Source organism: Parasteatoda tepidariorum, chromosome 11 (assembly GCF_982258835.1).
Source record: "Parasteatoda tepidariorum strain Cologne lab strain chromosome 11, Ptep-v5.0, whole genome shotgun sequence".
NCBI lineage: Eukaryota > Metazoa > Arthropoda > Arachnida > Araneae > Theridiidae > Parasteatoda > Parasteatoda tepidariorum.
In genome coordinates this window covers 50,786,750-50,804,293 of record NC_141765.1, presented here as the reverse complement: position 1 = coordinate 50,804,293, position 17,544 = coordinate 50,786,750, and the positions used below count along the sequence as shown (strand labels likewise).

The 17,544-nt window shown below is 28.2% G+C and overlaps 1 protein-coding gene across 2 annotated transcripts in view; it reads left to right on the top strand.

Annotated features, from left to right (window-relative positions):
• Positions 1–17,544, top strand: part of LOC107451058 (sodium-coupled monocarboxylate transporter 1) — a 49,751-nt gene that overhangs the window by 28,990 nt on the left and 3,217 nt on the right. For both annotated transcript variants that reach the window (XM_016067039.5, XM_043046902.1), the window contains exons 7-14: positions 1,703–1,832; positions 5,098–5,186; positions 6,498–6,613; positions 8,102–8,169; positions 8,275–8,361; positions 9,086–9,273; positions 15,008–15,108; positions 16,011–16,102. In XM_016067039.5, the coding sequence (XP_015922525.1) occupies positions 1,703–1,832; positions 5,098–5,186; positions 6,498–6,613; positions 8,102–8,169; positions 8,275–8,361; positions 9,086–9,273; positions 15,008–15,108; positions 16,011–16,102 (871 nt within the window). The remainder of the gene's footprint in view (positions 1–1,702; positions 1,833–5,097; positions 5,187–6,497; positions 6,614–8,101; positions 8,170–8,274; positions 8,362–9,085; positions 9,274–15,007; positions 15,109–16,010; positions 16,103–17,544) is intronic.

Sequence of the window (17,544 nt, the reverse complement as noted above, 5' to 3'; positions counted from 1 at the left end):
GCAAATTGAAAAACCTTTAATCACAATTATAAAATTTGTTTATAACACACACATAATTCTACATTGTTACACATAATTCTAATTGTTACACATAATTCTAATGAAAAAATTATTTTTAATAATTATTTATTACCTTTCATTATTTTATTTAATAATAGTTGGAAGCAAAGTTTTGGAATTTAAAGTATACAAATGTTTGCCTTTTTTAAAGAATTTAATTTTTTATGACAAAATACAAAATTTGAGCGAAATCAGTAGAATAATTCCCGAGAGATAGAATTTTGCAAAAATCAGATATTGCCGCGGTGGCTCAGGGGATAGAGCTTTCGCCTTCCAATGCGGCGAACTGGATCTTTGGTTTGAGTCCCCTTCCCGTCAGGCTGAGCGTGGGAGGTTCTCGTGGTCTTCCTCTCCATGTAACGCAAATGCGGGTTAGTTCCATCAAAAAGATCTCCACGAAGGCAAATTTCTCCCAATACTCAATCCAGGCGTTCCATTGTCTTCTGGATTGGGTTAAAAATTACAAGGCTACGGAGTTGAACATTAGTAGTCGTAAACCCATAAAATAGGGTCGGCTGTTCAACGATGGTTATAAAATAAAATAAAATAAGAAGTCAGATATTATTAAAAAGATAGTTTAAATCTATTGTTTGTGTTTTTCTTAAATTAAACTTGGATAAGAAGATTCTTTTTTCGACTCTGATTTTACAAACATGATGCCGTTTTTCTTTTCTTTCTTAAATTTCATTTTCCTTGACGAAATGTAAATTTAATAAAAATTTTCTATAATCACATTCAAAACAATAGAATATAGATTTTATTCAAACCTTGTAAAGAACGAGAAAAAACGCAGAAGAGAATCTGTTGAATTGAAGAACACGTGTCGTAATAATAACTCTTTATGCTAACAGTTCCATTGTCTAAACGCAATATGAAGTACTTTGCTTTCGTTTTATGTAATGTTAGGTCATGCTTTTTTTAGTCAAAATTAAGTAACAATCAGCAATGAAGAAAAGAATTCATGGTCAATGCTTTTCCTACATGACTCTTACAGATGCTTCAGACATTTTTTTAGGTAGTTCAATTAGTTTGTTTTTATTTACTTAAAATTTCGTAATTTCAATTCCTTCACATATTATATAGCTACTAATAAATAATGAATACGTACGCACACAGATATTACATATATAGATATAGATAGAAAGATAGATATATAGATACTTAATAATACTTAATATCATATTTAATAAATATTTAAATGTGATAATGAGAAATAACAAAATTACAAATTTACTAAAAATATAAAAAAAATTATACAAAAAAATTATTTGAAGCAAAATTAGTTTTTTTTTTAATGTCAACATTACATGAACATTAAAAAAAGCTAAATATTTTAAAAAAGATATTTTTATTAGGCAAATATCGATTATTTTTATTATAAATACCTTTTGTACGTACAGAAGTGCAAACAGTATTTCACCCGGAAAATATATCGAACGTAGCGTAAGTACTTGTTTTATCGTGGAGAGTATAATTTCTGTTTTTTAATCTTTAATTTTATTTAACTTTTTAATTTTTCATTAAAATTGGTTGAAAATAAGTTAAGTTGGTTGAAGTTGCTTTGTTTGACATGCGTTTGATACTTTTTTACTTGTGGAAAAATTCTCGAGAAATACAATCTCTTATTTAAAATTCTTTTCAGAGCAATATGGTTGAATTTACCAGGATTGGCAACAATTGTTACAGTTACTACTTTAGCAGGATTACTTATTTATGCTAAATATTTTGATTGTGATCCTATTAAAACCAAGCAAGTTAGTGCTCCAGATCAAGTGAGTTAATTTTTAAACAACTCTTAAAATGTCGCATGTAAAATTAATAGAAATGTGTGTGTGGTTTTTTCCTTTTTTTTTTTTTCCTTTTCATGTTGTCTCATATTTTTCTTTTAAGTACCCTTTCAGCTGAAAATATATCGACATTTTCTTTCTAAAAAAGAAACAAATTATTTCGAATAATAAAACTCTATTAATACTTGTTCAGAACACGAAGATCGACTAATTTTAACTTCTAGTACATAACTATAGCAACAAGTAGAATGACAACAAGTAGAATGAGATGGGCCGTGCATGTAGTGAGAATGAGCCCAGAACGAACAGCATTGAGAGTCTCTAATGCAACCCCCTCCAATAAAAGGCCAAGAGGAAGGCCCAAAAAGAGATGGAAGGACTGTGCAGATGAGGATTTTGCCATCCTAAAAGTAAAGAACTGGAAAACAATTGCTGGGAGAAGGGCAGAATGGGAAAAGCTTCTGAGGAAGGCCCAGGCTCACAAAGGGCTGTCATGCCAATGCTGATGATAATGACATAACTACGTACAGGGTGCTCCGGATTCTCAGCTATTATTATGTAATATTAGAGCCCTAGTTAAGAAAGAATAGTCATATGTTGTGAATTAATATATAAGCAGAAAAAACGTTTCTAAATTCTGACAAATCACTATTAAGAAACGTGGGATTGAAATATCAAAATTGATATTAGTTTTAAAGACTAAAAATGTCTCCCATCGCTATTTTAGGCAATCAAATTTGTTTGGAATTTTTTAATCTTTTCTTTCACATTTAAACTGAGTTTACGTTGTTGCGATTATTCTTTTTTATTCGCTGAAAAATAAATTTACGACATCTAATGTGTACATTGTTTTGATTTCTTATTTGACAAGGATTCTAAAAATATATAATAAAGGTGAAATTACGGAAGACCTTGTATTCTCAGAGCTGTAATTTAATTTTAGTTTTGCTAGTTAAAGGCTGATTTTTATTGGATGAATTTTCTAAAATTACTAAAACGTCACCGGTGGCTAATTTACAATCCAAGGGCTCGCTCTCTTTTTTGGAGTTTTTCCTCTTAGCGAAAGTTGATCGCAATTATATTGCAAGCTTTTCTTTCTTTTAAAATTTTTACCTGAGCTGAACACATTGTGTTTCTTAAAGGTTCACAATTTTCTTTTTATATTACAATGTATTTAAAAATGCATTAAGTCTCTCCTATTCTTTTATTTTTTTATTTTTTTACAGTCATTTTAATATCACGGTAATTTTGATATTTCTTTTTTTTTTTTTTTTTGCTACAATGTTGGAAAATTTGCATAACTTTTAGGGGTTTGTCCAAAATTCCTATGATAGGCCTTATTTTTATGAATTTATGAAAAACATAGTAATTCTAATGATTAAATGACTTGTGAAGTGTCCTTTAGCGGATTAAATTTCTCCTTAACGAACTTACTTCCTTGCTAAACTTTAATTACGTTTGTGATTTTTTGTAAAAAAAATGTCTCGCTTTGCAGGACTTACTGTATGCATCTTCAGAAACTTTTTATTATTTATGGTACACATTTGAAACCTTTTTTTCCTAATTTTAAAATCATTTTTTGTTTTCGAAAACATTTCTTAAATTACAAATTTGTATGCCAAAGTTCAAATTGTTTGAATTTCGAAAAAAAGAATCTTGATTAAGAATTCTGGAAGATAATAAAAAATTGAAATATCGATTTAGCTGTTTCTCGAGAAAATGACCCTATCATCGTTATGTAACTAAATCAGTTGCAAAAGTTAACCTGTGTTTATACAAATCAGGAATTTTTTTCTTCATTTTTGCCTGGAACTGGAAAATTTTGTAGTCAGAGTCTGATATATTTTGGAAAGCCATATTGAAAGCGTTTAAAATTTATATTTATTTTTTTGCAAAACTTGCACAGAATATAATTTACAGAAGGAATTAAAACATCAATACCTTTTTAAACAACAACAGATTTGAATTCAATAGGACATTCTTTAACAAGACTCCTCATATCTCATATATGTAGGCGAGTAAATTGTTTTAAAATGTTGAATTTGAAGCTCATCAAATTTTTTTGACAACGTTGCGGATAACATATTATGCAGAAGTTTAAAAAGATCTCACGTGTTACTGAGATAAAAGTAGTGCAAAATTATTTTATTCCTCCTTCATTAAAAACTAAACAATGGATCCTTGCGAAATCTTAACAGAAGATGTTACATACATAACGAAGCATTCAAATTAGCTGCACTGAATTTAAATTATACGACCTGATTTCAAATGTTCTAAATGTTTACTATGTGGTGATAGCGTTTGTTCCATTCTGTGGCCTAAAATCGAGTTACCTATTTATTTCTAGGAAAATTGAAACTCGTTATTATTATACTCCTTATTTACTAAAATATTATCTACTTGAATTTTTTTCGCAATTTTTATTAAGAATGCGACTGATTTCCTCTTGGTTTATAATGGCTGTTTCTTTTTATTGAATTTATCTAAACCTGTTTCACTGTTATTGTAAAGTCAGGATAAACATTGTCCGTATCAGTTTTCTTTACAGTCATGATAAATGCTCGTATTATCGATCAACATTCAAGCTAAAATTGGAACTTAGTCACTACGCGTGCAGTATTGTTTGCAATCATGAAAAAAAAAGTCACCAAAAGAGAAGTCTCCACAAAAGTCACCAAACTTTTTGTCAAAATTAAAACATGTTTATTATAAAACTAGACGAGATTTGACGAAGTTCATCTCATACAACAAAAGAAGCACAATCAAAGGAAAAGTTTTGTAGAACAGCAAGTACAAGTTACCACAGAAATGGCAGCTGCTTATTCAGGAGCAACTCAATATTGCTCCTGAAAGTGACAAAAAACTCTAAGAAATTGTTATATTTTTACTATCGCTGGCATCCATCTATCTTCAGAAAACTTCAGTAACCTCACCTGTTGCATAACACCCCATTCTAAGGTATATAAGAAATTTCACAAGCGATTGGACATTTTATGAGCGAGAAAGTAAGGAGGTAGTTAGTTTTACATTTTCTCAAAAAGACGGAAAAAAAAACAAGATGAAATGTTCTTTCTATGTGTTTTTTTTTCTTTGTCTTTTCAAGATAAGTAGCAGATCTGTTACAATGACAATTAGCAGTATTAACTAAATCACATTGTTAAGTATCCCTTACAATTCCAATAGATATAAAATAAAACAAAAAAATATACTTAAAAAAGCATGCAAATGTGTTACTTTCATTTTCTTTTAGCTCTTGCCCCTCTTTGTGATGGATGCTTTAGGCACAATGCCTTGTTTGCCAGGAGTTTTTGTTGCAGGCATATTTAGTGGAGCTATCAGGTAGGCTCTTAATACTTTTACTAATTTAATTCTCTTGAATTTTAAGTAACTTACAATTTTTTTCGTAGTTAATTAGAGAAATTTGTTGTAAAGCATTTAACATGAGAATTCATGCTAACACCATATGCATGAAAAAAAATAAAAGACAGAAATAAAAATTAAAAGAATAATTGTTGTTTTTCACTTTTTGCAAACTTCTCAAATTCATAAAATATAAACTTTTAAAATAAGTGCTTTATAACTTTTACGAAGTAAAAGAATAATAATCAAGCTTTAACAGCGGTGATCTAACGTAAAACATACATTCATTTATCTTGTTTGCACATGTTTTTAGAAATTTTATTCTCAAATAAAAACTAAAAGGAATTTTTCTAATTTGAAATAAATTTACATAGAACTATTAGAACTTTTCATAAAATATTGAGAAAGAGAAAATAAACATCTTTATAAATCTACATTAAAAATATTGTCTGGCAGCTACTGTCTTAGGTTTATAATTAATTTTATTTTCTTGGAAAAAATCTATCTACAAAATTGCTAATTAAATAATTATATGAGTTTAAGTAGGATGATAATTTTTCTATTTCATACTTTATTTTATTCATTCTTTTTTGCAATTAAACTAGCATTTTCAAAAAGCTATGACATATTTTGCAAGATTTAAACTGTTGGCGCCGATTGGACACCGGTAAATATTTGTTTGAGGAGCTCTAATTACCAGTAAAAATACATGTTGATATCTTTTGATTGTAAAAAAAAAACAGTCTAAAAGTTAAAAAAATCTGTTAGATTATCGAAATTATATTTGTACTAAAATTTAAAATCCAAAAAAAATTAATTTGAAATTTTTTTCATTCATATTCAAAAATTTATCAGTAATTGATTTTGTAAATTAATTTCAATTATTAATTATTGTTTCTCTTAGATCTAAGTAACTGCAAATAATTGCAAACTATAAATATCATTATTGTGAAGTGAGCTGTGTTTGGAAGATTTTACATTTCAAGAAGAAAGAAACACCGGTATCCCATACTGTATTTCATAATCATAAATTATTAAAGTGCTAAATAAAGTATTTACCAATTATTTTGTCCTAAATTAATACAAAATAATGAAGAAAGTATGAAAAGTACGTTTAATGAAAATTCTGCGTAGGTTAAATGACAAATTTATTTACCTACTTCCTTTTTAAAGATTATTTATGATATTTCCTTTTAAGCAAAATGCGTACGTAGAAATGTAAGTTTTTTTTTAAACTTTATCAAAAATTATAAATAATTTGAATTACTCGATGTCCAACTATCTCTTTAGCACTGTTTCATCTGGCGTGAATTCTTTGGCGGCTGTTACTTTAGAAGACATTGTGAAATCATACATAAAACCGGATATCTCTGAAAAGTGGGCTACAAGGTTTGCAAAAATTTTAGGTAAGCAAGATGAGTAACATTATTAATTAAACACTAAACTTTTAATCATTAAAACATTTATTGTATATTGTATTAACTTTAATTTTTATTCATGCCTTTCGTATGAATTTATAATTTTTTAAGTTAGGTCAAGAGGCCCATTCTTCGTAACCGCAATCAATTGTGCTAAGAGTGTAGATGTGAGAGTTTAATGGTATATTATCTCGTCATTTATTTTTCACCGATGCACTTTTATTTTACTTTATAATCTGCATTGAACAGCCGACCTAATTCTGAGTTTACAACTATCGAAGTTCAACTCCGTAGCCCGGGCTCAAGTTGTGGTAGAAATTAGCCTTCGTGGAGGACTTTTCATTGAATTAGCCCACATTTGCGTTAAAGGAAGAGGAAAACCTCTCACAGTTAGCCCGACGGCATGGCAATTCTAATCCATGATCCATCTACCGCAGAGGATATTTTACGTGAGCAATGTGGTTGGTGTGAGCTTGACGCAAAATTCATATTGACCAGCCATGGCAGGGATTCGGACCTGGGTCATCTCATTGGGAGGCAAGTGATCCCGAGTGAGTCCCCTGAGCTACCGCGGCTCTCACAGATATATTTTAATTTTATTTTATATCCAGCATTGAACAGCCAACCCGATTCTGGATTTACGAGTATCAATGTTCAACTTGGTACCCTTGTAATTTTTACCTAACCCAGAAGACAAGGGAACTCCTATTAGGACAAACTAGCCTCGCGGAGGACTTTTTGATGGAAATAACCTTCACTTGCTTTACATGGTGAGAAAAACTACGAAAACCTCTCACGGTTAGCCCGATGGTAAGGGAAAACATTTGAGACTTGAGACTATTGATTGAACATTTGAGACATTTGAGGTACATTTGAAACTATTAAGTTTACTTGGTAGTATTTTTTTCAAAATGTAAATTACAAGGTCATTGGCTAGTCAGAGTCCAATATTTCAGAATTTTAACAGATTTTTGTGAGAAAATTGTACTAATGCAATTCTGTAATTGGCAGTTTTGGAAAGGTACGTCAATTTTAATTGCGCATTCAATGTTTAGATTTGGGAAAAACATTTTAATTTTTTGCGTAGCTCACGTAAAAAAGTTTTTTTTTACTTAGCTCTTCAGATTTTACTAATTTAAAACTTAATAAGAACAAATTTTTATTACTATGAACCCAAGCAAATAAGTAGTATTAAATTATTGATCTAAAATCATTAGGAGCATATTTTATTTCCTAAAATTTTTGGCACAAATTTCTTTAGAAATGTTAAAAGTTACCAATAAGTGTTACCTTTCTAATTCTAAGAAAAGTCCTCATTTCTTATATTATGAAAACTCTGCAAGAAAAGCACAGGTTTTTTTCAATATTCTAATTAAGTTTTTAAAATTTAAAATTTTTACCTAGTAAAATTGTATTTTTTATATAATTATGCAAATATATATATTTTCTTAATTTGCGCAATTTTATATTTTATAGCTCTTTCTTATGGAGCGGCATGCATTATTTTAGTTGCTGTTGTAGAGAGACTTGGAGCCATTCTTCAAGTAATTATGATTTGTATTTATTTTTATGCAATATTTTTATTTATTATGTTTAAGAAATACCAAGCTTCAATAGTTTATTTTTAAAAAAAAATCCTACTTTTGCAGCTCTCATTAAGTGTTTTTGGAGTTATAGGAGGACCTATTCTTGGAGTTTTTATGCTTGGCATGTTTTTTCCATGGGCAAATATAAAAGTATGTATGGTAAAAATCAATACTTTTATAATATTTGGCATTCCTGACATGAAGCATTGCAAAATAAATAATTTTATGTATAAGTGTTTTCAAAGTTTGCTTATAGATGGCAGCACTACTTTTAGAATGTAATAATAGCATTAGATGGAACAACTTTATAATTTTATTATCGTTTTGAAAAACAGTTTCTAAGCCCGCACTAGTTAATCAAATTTTTTGTAAATTTTTATTATTATTTCTAAGCCAAAATAAGTAAAATAAAACACATAGGAATAATTTTATATATTTTTTGCTTTGTTTATTAGTAACCAAAAACTATGGGGGTTAGTGGGAGGTTAAGAAATTGTGAAAAAAAGCAACTTTTCCAAAAATTTGCCAAAAAGATTTTATTTTTCTAATCATAAACATACTAAAAATTACTATAGTTTCTTTTACCATAATTTTTAAAATCATATGCATAATAATAATAAAACAGTATCCTAATAAATTTGTGTTTCCTTCGAATTTCCTATTAATATTATTTTTATATAATTTACCTGTAAATTTCTAATAAACCAGAAATCAGTTTTTCTAATCAGATTCTTTAAAAACAAAATATATTTAAATTCCTTTTCAAACTTTTAATCCTTTAATGCTTCTTACAAGATGTAATTATTTTTTATAATATTTTTTTCTTTAACCAATCACAGAAATAAAATATTTTTTTTTCCTTCAATAATTTCAGGGTGCAATGACAGGCCTTTTGACAGGACTTATTGCAGTATTATGGATTGCAGTTGGCGCATTTCTGAACAAGCCACCTAAGAATTTTGCGCCATTTTCGGTTGAAGGGTGCACAGAATTGTATTATAATGCTACTGGTAACATGTGGAACGAAACTATTACTACAACTGTACAACAACTGCCAAACAAGTACTTAGAATTTTACTGCTCATATTTTCCTTTATTTGAAATTGCAACAAAAAAAAAGTTAACGTTTCTTAGACTTGGTTTAAAATTGAGAGAATGTTTTAACCGATTCAATCTAAATCAAATTTAATACAATGGAAAAATTATGAAAGAAGTATATTATACGCAGAGAAATTATTGAAAAAGGGTTATCGATAGCTATCACTACTCTAAAAAATACAGCTACGAATTTAATTCAATTTTACAGACATTAAGTCCATCCTATGAAAAACCGCATGCTCAAACTATTTTTTAACTAAATTATTCTCTTAAATATTTTTTAGCAATTCTTGCTGAGAAAATAAAATTAACTTCACGAAGAAATCAAAATATATGTGATGTCAGTGTTTAATGCGGTAAATGACTTCTAAATTTGGAGGTACTCACGTTTTTTAAAGGGTTACATTTTTTTAATGAAAGTTGTTTTGACTTGCAAGATCGAACACGATTGGCTGCCAAATCAGGGGGGTTTTCATTCGTTATATTGTTAATAATAGAAATAATACTCAAAACATCCGACTTTATATGACGCACTATGTATGATTATTTTTTAACATCTTTTTAAAGTTAACCTGTATCTGCATTTTTAAATATTTATGGCATACATATGATTTAACACTAAACATATCAACACTTAATGTATACCTATTTCTACCATAGCCAGTCAAACGACCGGACTTTATGTTTCTTGATTGAATGTATGAAATATGGATGTTATAAAGGAAATAAACTAAAAAAAACTTTATTATAATTAAACAAAATAGTATATTGCCAATTTTTATGTATTACAAACACAAAGAATAAGAATTTTTAATTCATCACTCAACGCAATTTTTACAAATATAGTGTGTTTCCATTGTGCATTTTCCTCAAACATATTTCGTCCAATTATAATTATTTCTATAATTCCTATAATTATTCTTATAATTATAAGAACATATAAGAATTATAATTCTCTTAATTATTCGTGTAATTAGTATTATTTCTTCTAATAACTTGTGTTGTCTTGATTGTTTTGACTGTTAACAGTTGATTGTTAACAGTTAGTTAGAAATGAAGTAAAGCTATCAAAATAAAATATAAGCTACTTACAAAAACATTGAGTTTTTGTCACATTTTCTTACACAAAAATGCCAATCTAAAATTTTTGGTACTTTTTTGAAATTTTTTTAATTTTTTTATTTTTTATTTAAACGACTTAAAACTCCTCATGCACCACAAAGTATAGCATGAGGATTGCAGTTGTAAGTAGAAAACAAAAAGAAGAAAAATTTACAAATTTACATTAAAAACAAAATTCCGCAAGGCCGCAAGACTTTCAATACTTTTGACCAGTTCTGATAAGACAGGTGGCCAACAAATAGAAAGACGTCTCAAATCAGTCTTAAAATTCATTCGGGCACTCGCATACAGACTACAATGAAGAAGAATATGTTCAGCATCTTCATCAGCATCGCCGCAAGCACAAATTCCACTGGTCTGCAGATGGAAACGAAATAAATATCTCTTAAAATTTCCATGGTTTGTCAAAATTTGGGTCAATTTAAAATCAGTTGCAAAGAATTTACATTGTAAACGGTGAAAAATGGATGGAAAGAACCTTTTCGTCCAAAGCGACCTAGGCGAAGCAAGAAATTCAGCATTCCAGTCCGCAATGATTTTATCTCTAGCGGTGCGCTTCCAGTGAGAAGCTGGAACAGACCAGGGCTAAAGAGAATACAAGGGATAGTTCACTCCGCTCTTAGAGCTGAAGCTACGATTTCCCTCCTCATGACGTCACTGTGTCTACAGATCTCGGAGATCGCAAGCAAAGATATGATAACTTTGCATCTTTCTCTTGTTATAATAAGTTAGACTTTTTCTGGTTATTAGCCTTCAAACTTTACGTAATTAACACATTATTTCCGTTCTTAAACATAGTTCAAAAAAAACTTTCTTGGTTATTATATTAAAAAAATACCATTTTAAACTTATAAAAATGTTTTGCTAGTTGGTGAAAATGACACGATAAATACTTTATTTTAAAAAGTTCAGTTTTAACTTTAACTATTAAGAAAAATGAAGGCATATATCGACACTTGTTTTATCTACATATTCTTTTATAAAGATAAGTTAAGTTAAATTTAGAATCCCTGATTTTAAAATATGTCGTTAATAGCAATTTGTTCATACTTAATCATTAGGAAACATCAACCTTAAACGCTAATTACTGAAACAAAATAATAATTTAGGTTCATAATGACATCAGAAATTTTACAATTGTTTATAGACATTTAAATTTACGATGATATAATATATAGATATTTAAATTGAAGAGAATATAATTTTTAAAAAAAATCATAAATATTTAGAATAACTACATTAAAAAATATGTTATGAAATTAGGAGAATTTCAACTATATACTATATATTTTATTTATACTTTTTACTTACATTTTAATTTTCTTTGACTTTATCTATTTTTTAATTCTTTTCACCTGCCTTTCTTTATGAAGTAGCGAGGCGGTTTCTATTTAGATAATGAATTTTTATAAAAGTTCTTTACGACAGAATAAACGTATTGCGGTTTTATATTAACTGTGTCATTTCGGAATCCATTCTTTACATAGTTGTTCATTTACTTTAGGGAACACGCGAAAAATTATACTTTTTCCTTTTGTTTTTATATCAGAATTTTTGCAAGTTGCAATCGCGCAAACTGGCATTTCGATAATAGTTTTAAATTCTTGTAAATTCACTGCAAAAACTGAGGAAAGTCATTATAGAAAATAACAAATGTCTTAGAATATCTCGCAAAAAGAAATGATCCTATATTAGTTAGAGCTAGTAAGGCCAAACGCTCCGTTCTTGAAGTAAAAGCGCGAGCTTTGCGCCAAAGTGACGTCACTAGAGTGACGTCGGAGGATCGGCGCGGCAAGAGATACTTCAAAGGAGTGAACCAGCCCTTCTATTCTCTTTAGCCCTGGGAACAGACACCCTTAAGTCTATTTCAACACACGTAGCTTCCCTAGCCAATTGGTCAGCTCTTTCATTGCCCAAAATACCGCTATGTTTTTTGAAATTTGAATTCAGTTATTTTGATTAAACTATCTACGCAACAGTCTTCGCAGAAATGTGCAACTAATCGGATGCAATCTCTTGAACACGCATTACATCGTAATTTCTGATTCGATAGCCTTATAAAGTAATAAATTGATCTCCCGGTCAAATGACCGGTTGTAGTAGAAATAGGTATACGACAAGTATTATTCGAAACAAACAAAATGTATAAAAAAAAATTACAGAGTATTAACTGTATATAAATTTTAGAAAACGTTATGAAGTCAAATGCGCAAAAGCGATAAGATGATAAGCACATTTTCGATACAAAAGTTCTTAAACGGTCATTTGACCTGTTATGGTATGTTTAGTGTTAAATGTAAAGTATAAGTCATTCAATCCATTGCTGAAACACATTAATAAATCCTTTACTGACTCAACTGTTAATTAGTTTAATTAATTAATTAATTTTTTGCATTTTATTTTTTTAAATTCTTATTTTAGGTCAGAAACTGAACAGGATATTCCTTAAAATATATATTCCTCAAATTTATAAATTCTGGCACTTTTTTAAAAATTTAAGTTCTGTCATTTTTCCTTGTTCATGTACTTAAAAAAAAATAAAAAAATAGCTGTTTTCTCAAGAAATCGTTCTTTTAAAGTACTATATAAGGATATTAAAATTTAAAATTTTAAACAGTTAAAGAGTCGATTGGAAGGTCACGTTAATCGATATTTTGAAGAAAAAAAACTGAAGTAACTGAACTTGAGCACATCGAATGGTCTGCTGTAAGTAAGAGAACCTTATTGTTTTAATCTCGTGAGTGGGGTAATTTTAATTTTTTAAAAGGAATTTCTGATAAGGTTCCTGATGTTTCTATGCATTTTAGAGCTTTTTTTTTAATTTTCTCTAACAAAATTTTTTATCTAGTTCTTTCATTAGTACCTTAAATTTCTAAAATTAATTTCCTTTAGTAAAGATAAGGGTTCAAATTATGTCAAGTTTAACATTGCTAATCTACAAGTTTCTGGTCGGTTTTAAAAAAATATAAAACTCGCTTAAAAATAACTACTATTTTTAATATAATGATCATGAATATAAAACCCATACTTTATCTTTGTAACAATTTCTTTGTTTGTTATTTAACAATTAATATCTTGTCGATAACCCAAAAGAAAAGATAGTAGTTCGGAGCGTTTACTTCTACGCTGAAAATAGGTTGAAAAAGCGTCATAGGCACAAAGCTTTTCCCTCTTCTGCCATAAACTTAATTGAACGCCTTTCTACGGAACTCCTTATAATAACTAATGAACACATACTATGAATTGGCATTCAATCATCTTATTACGCTAGCCGGACTATACTAAATAGGTTACAATACTGTATTAACCATTTCACGTGCAATCTCTTTTTTCCCCAACATGATTCATAATATTATCATGAAAAACTAAAAGCTTTTAGAATCTTTAAATCCTAAATATTTAATTTTGTTTACTGTTAAATTATCTTTTTTTTTCTTTTTTAATGAAAAGGGTTTTTCTTATAGAATGGCAAAACTGTAACTCGAATCTATCCCATTGAATCATAAAGTTTCTGCACTGATCATACGTTTTATTTGCCGGAGACATAAAAAAAAATGAAATTATCGAAAACATTTCCTTTGTTATAGTTCGTTTGAAAGATCATAGGTTTAAATTAATTATTTAAAGTATCCACACCCAGCTCGCACCGTGGTACTTACTTAAAATATCCTCAGTGGTAGACGGATCACGGGTTAGAGTACGCCTAACCGTGGGAGGTTTTCGTGGTTTTGCTCTTCCTGTAACGCAAATGCGGCTTAGTTCCATCAAGAAGTCCTCCGTGAATGCAAATTTCTCCCAATAGCTGAACGAGGAGTTGCTTTGTCTTCTGAATTGGATTCAAAATTACAAGGCTAATGCGTTGAACATCAGTAGTCTTAAACTCAGAATTGGATTAGCTGTTCAACGATAACAAGTTCAAGATAAAATCATTTAAAGTAGGCCGAAGATATGAAAATTTCACTTTAATTACCATAAATTGTATTCCAGTTAGCATATTACGTGCTTTTAATCCGATCAAAAACATTTATTTCTATTTCTGATAGTCAAGTTTAAAACCAAAAGCTTTATTTTCAAAAAGTAAGCAAAAAAAAAGTTTAGAAAAAGCAATTTTTTAAAACAGAGCAAGATATATCTATCAATACGTTGTTACAATTACAACTCTTAATACTAATTTTCAATTGTTTAAAGTTAACACGTACTTATCAAAATTTTAGTTAACAAAACATAGCTTGAAATTTAAATATTGTTCTGATTTAGCCCATTTTCAAGGAAACAAATGGAGTAAGTAGAGTCTTGTCGAGAATTATTTTAAAATTCATTTAAATTTTTTTAAAATGTCAATGCTTTAATTTAATAGACCTTTATCAAAAATAAATAACTTAATAAATTTAAATATTTTTCTTATTTTGCATTCCACCTATGTTAGACAAATTAAAATTGTACAATTTTTTTTTGTTTGTTTGTAATTTTTCAATTTTATCCTGTCTTTTTATATTGCTGATTTTATTACCTGTCTTTTGATTTCATTACCTCTCTTTTTATATTGTAGATTTTATCTGATTTTATTCTATTTCAGGGATGACATTTTTGTAATATATCGACTGTCATACATGTGGTACAGTGCAATTGGATCTTTAATAGTTATTGCTATTGGTTTGGTTGTGAGTTTCATAACAGGTGAGAAATATTCGAATATAATATGTCTGTAAATCATTCATTTTCTTTTAAATAGAAAAAAAAATCGACATCTTTAATTTTAAGAGCTATTATAATAGTTTTTAGAATTAAAGATTATTTAAATTCTTAATAGATTCGATAATAAATAAAGATTTTAAACTAATAGTGTATCAGAAAGTAACTAAAAGTAATATATTAGATTTAAACTTTCAGCAATCGAAAAAATCTCTCTTTAAGAATAAAAAATGATAATACTTATATAACTCTAAATAGTTAAAAAATTCTTTGTTTTACTTAAAAAATTTTACAACATTAAATTCAAGGCTTTGTAAACGTACTTAGCATTTTCTTTAAACTAGTTTTAGGATTTTTGAAAAACTTAATATATTAGAAAGCATAAAAAAGTAGTAAATACGGTTATATGCTGTGTTTAGTAATTGCTGATCTTCTATCTTTAATATGTGACTTTATTTTATCTAAAATGTTTCGTCAAAGAACAGTCATATAGGTTTACCAATTATGGTTCTCAAATTAATATTTAAGAAGAGGAGAAGGTTTAAGTCTGACAAATTATTATCAAGTTAATTTAAGCCTGAAATGGGATTAAAATTATTCGAAACAGTTTATTTTTCGGAAGAAACTGAAAGGTGTTCGTATTTTGTTATCTTTAATGTTTGTTGTAAAGTAATAATGTTTTATTACTTAAATTTTTTTAACATCTACTCATTTAAAAGATAAAGAATTTTGATTTTACCATTTCACGTGTATTCTTTCTGAAGGTACTACTCTGACCTCAGTCTAATTTTTTCGAGGTCATTTACTGCGCAGTGGTTATTATTAGGTTTTCAAATTCATCGATTAATTTATTTTTAATTAATGAATCATTTCTTTATTAATTTTAGGAGCTCATGATAAAGATGACATTAAACAAGATCTTATCAGTCCAATCACAAGAAAAGTTTTAGCTTTGTGTTCAAAGGTTAAACAAAATAAGGTATGTTTTAGTTGGTCTAGTAAAATGTATTCTTTTAACAAATTTTGATCTTACTTTTACAAATAATTGAATATCAAGAGGGAAGAACTGTTTATGCCCGAGAAAGCATGCTTCTGAGAAGAAGAAAAAATGAATTTCAGGACGGATAAGGACCGTTTTTGTCACGCCAGCCCATCTTCACTGTAAAATAACTCTCGGGGAGCACTGATTTTCACGCAATTTATTTGTCAAAACTTAGAAATACTCATAGTGCAACGGAAGAAAATCCACACATTTTTGTGAAAAATGGACATAAACTTATCTTCCTTTTGATCTTTAATTAAAATCAATTAATTTTTCCAAAAAGTTGAAGTAAACAATCACATTTATGTTTTTATTATTTTTCCTATGCAATCTAGTTCTTATACAAAAATATGCTGTTGCGAAAAGAAAATGTTAAATATTTTGTAAAAATTAAAAGTTTATGCAAAAATATAATTTTAAGAAATAAAATTTTGAATTTCCAGAGAATTTTTTTTATGATTAATAAATCAAGATATGGTATTTTCCTATCTCCTTAATTACTGGTAAATATGTTAATTGCTGTAGGAACCAATATGCTGTTTGAAAAAGCATTAACTAAATTTTGTTTTTGAAGGAAAATAAAAACAACAAATTCGTTCCTTTTTGTGAGGAAAAACAAAGCAGCTGAAATTCTTCCACGAATAAGACAGATTTGATGAAATAAAAATTCAATTTGGACTCAAAATGAGTCTTTAAAAAACTGAAACTTTGCTGTCATATTTTTATATATAAAATTTGAAAGTACAAACAATTAAACTCATTAAATTTAATTTCAATAGGAGATTTAAATATTTAAAGTTAATTGAGTAATATTCATTTGCCTTTAATTCTGGAATCTAGATAAATTAAAAGAAAATTAAAAATTTCGTTTTTTAAAGATTATAAAATGTGTTAACAAATTCATATAATTAATTTTTTTTTACTTACATTTTACCTATTTTTTCACAAATAATCTAATCAAATAATCACCATGATGAAATAAGACGACAAAGCTTTTAATGTTTTCCATAAAAATTATCAGTTATCATATGTTAAACAGAGTAAAATGACAAATTTATTTAAATATTTCAGATAAGGCAGCCTAAAAATATTTTATAGATAGTTTCAAATGAGAAGATTACTGAAACAATTTTGAGGGAATCAAAAAATTCCTGTACATTTTCTTGATTATAAAATTTTCTTAAGCATTTTTTTATGTGTAGCTATATGCATATTTTAAGCAACAAAAGTTTTGAAAATATTTTGACAATAGTTAATTACTTTCTGAAGTATCGTACTGTATTTTTTTGTATCTTTCTTGTATAAAAATACATAGCTGCGAACTCATTCGGTTTCTCCGGAAGATTTCCTTTTTGCATAAATAGTTATTACAAATATTT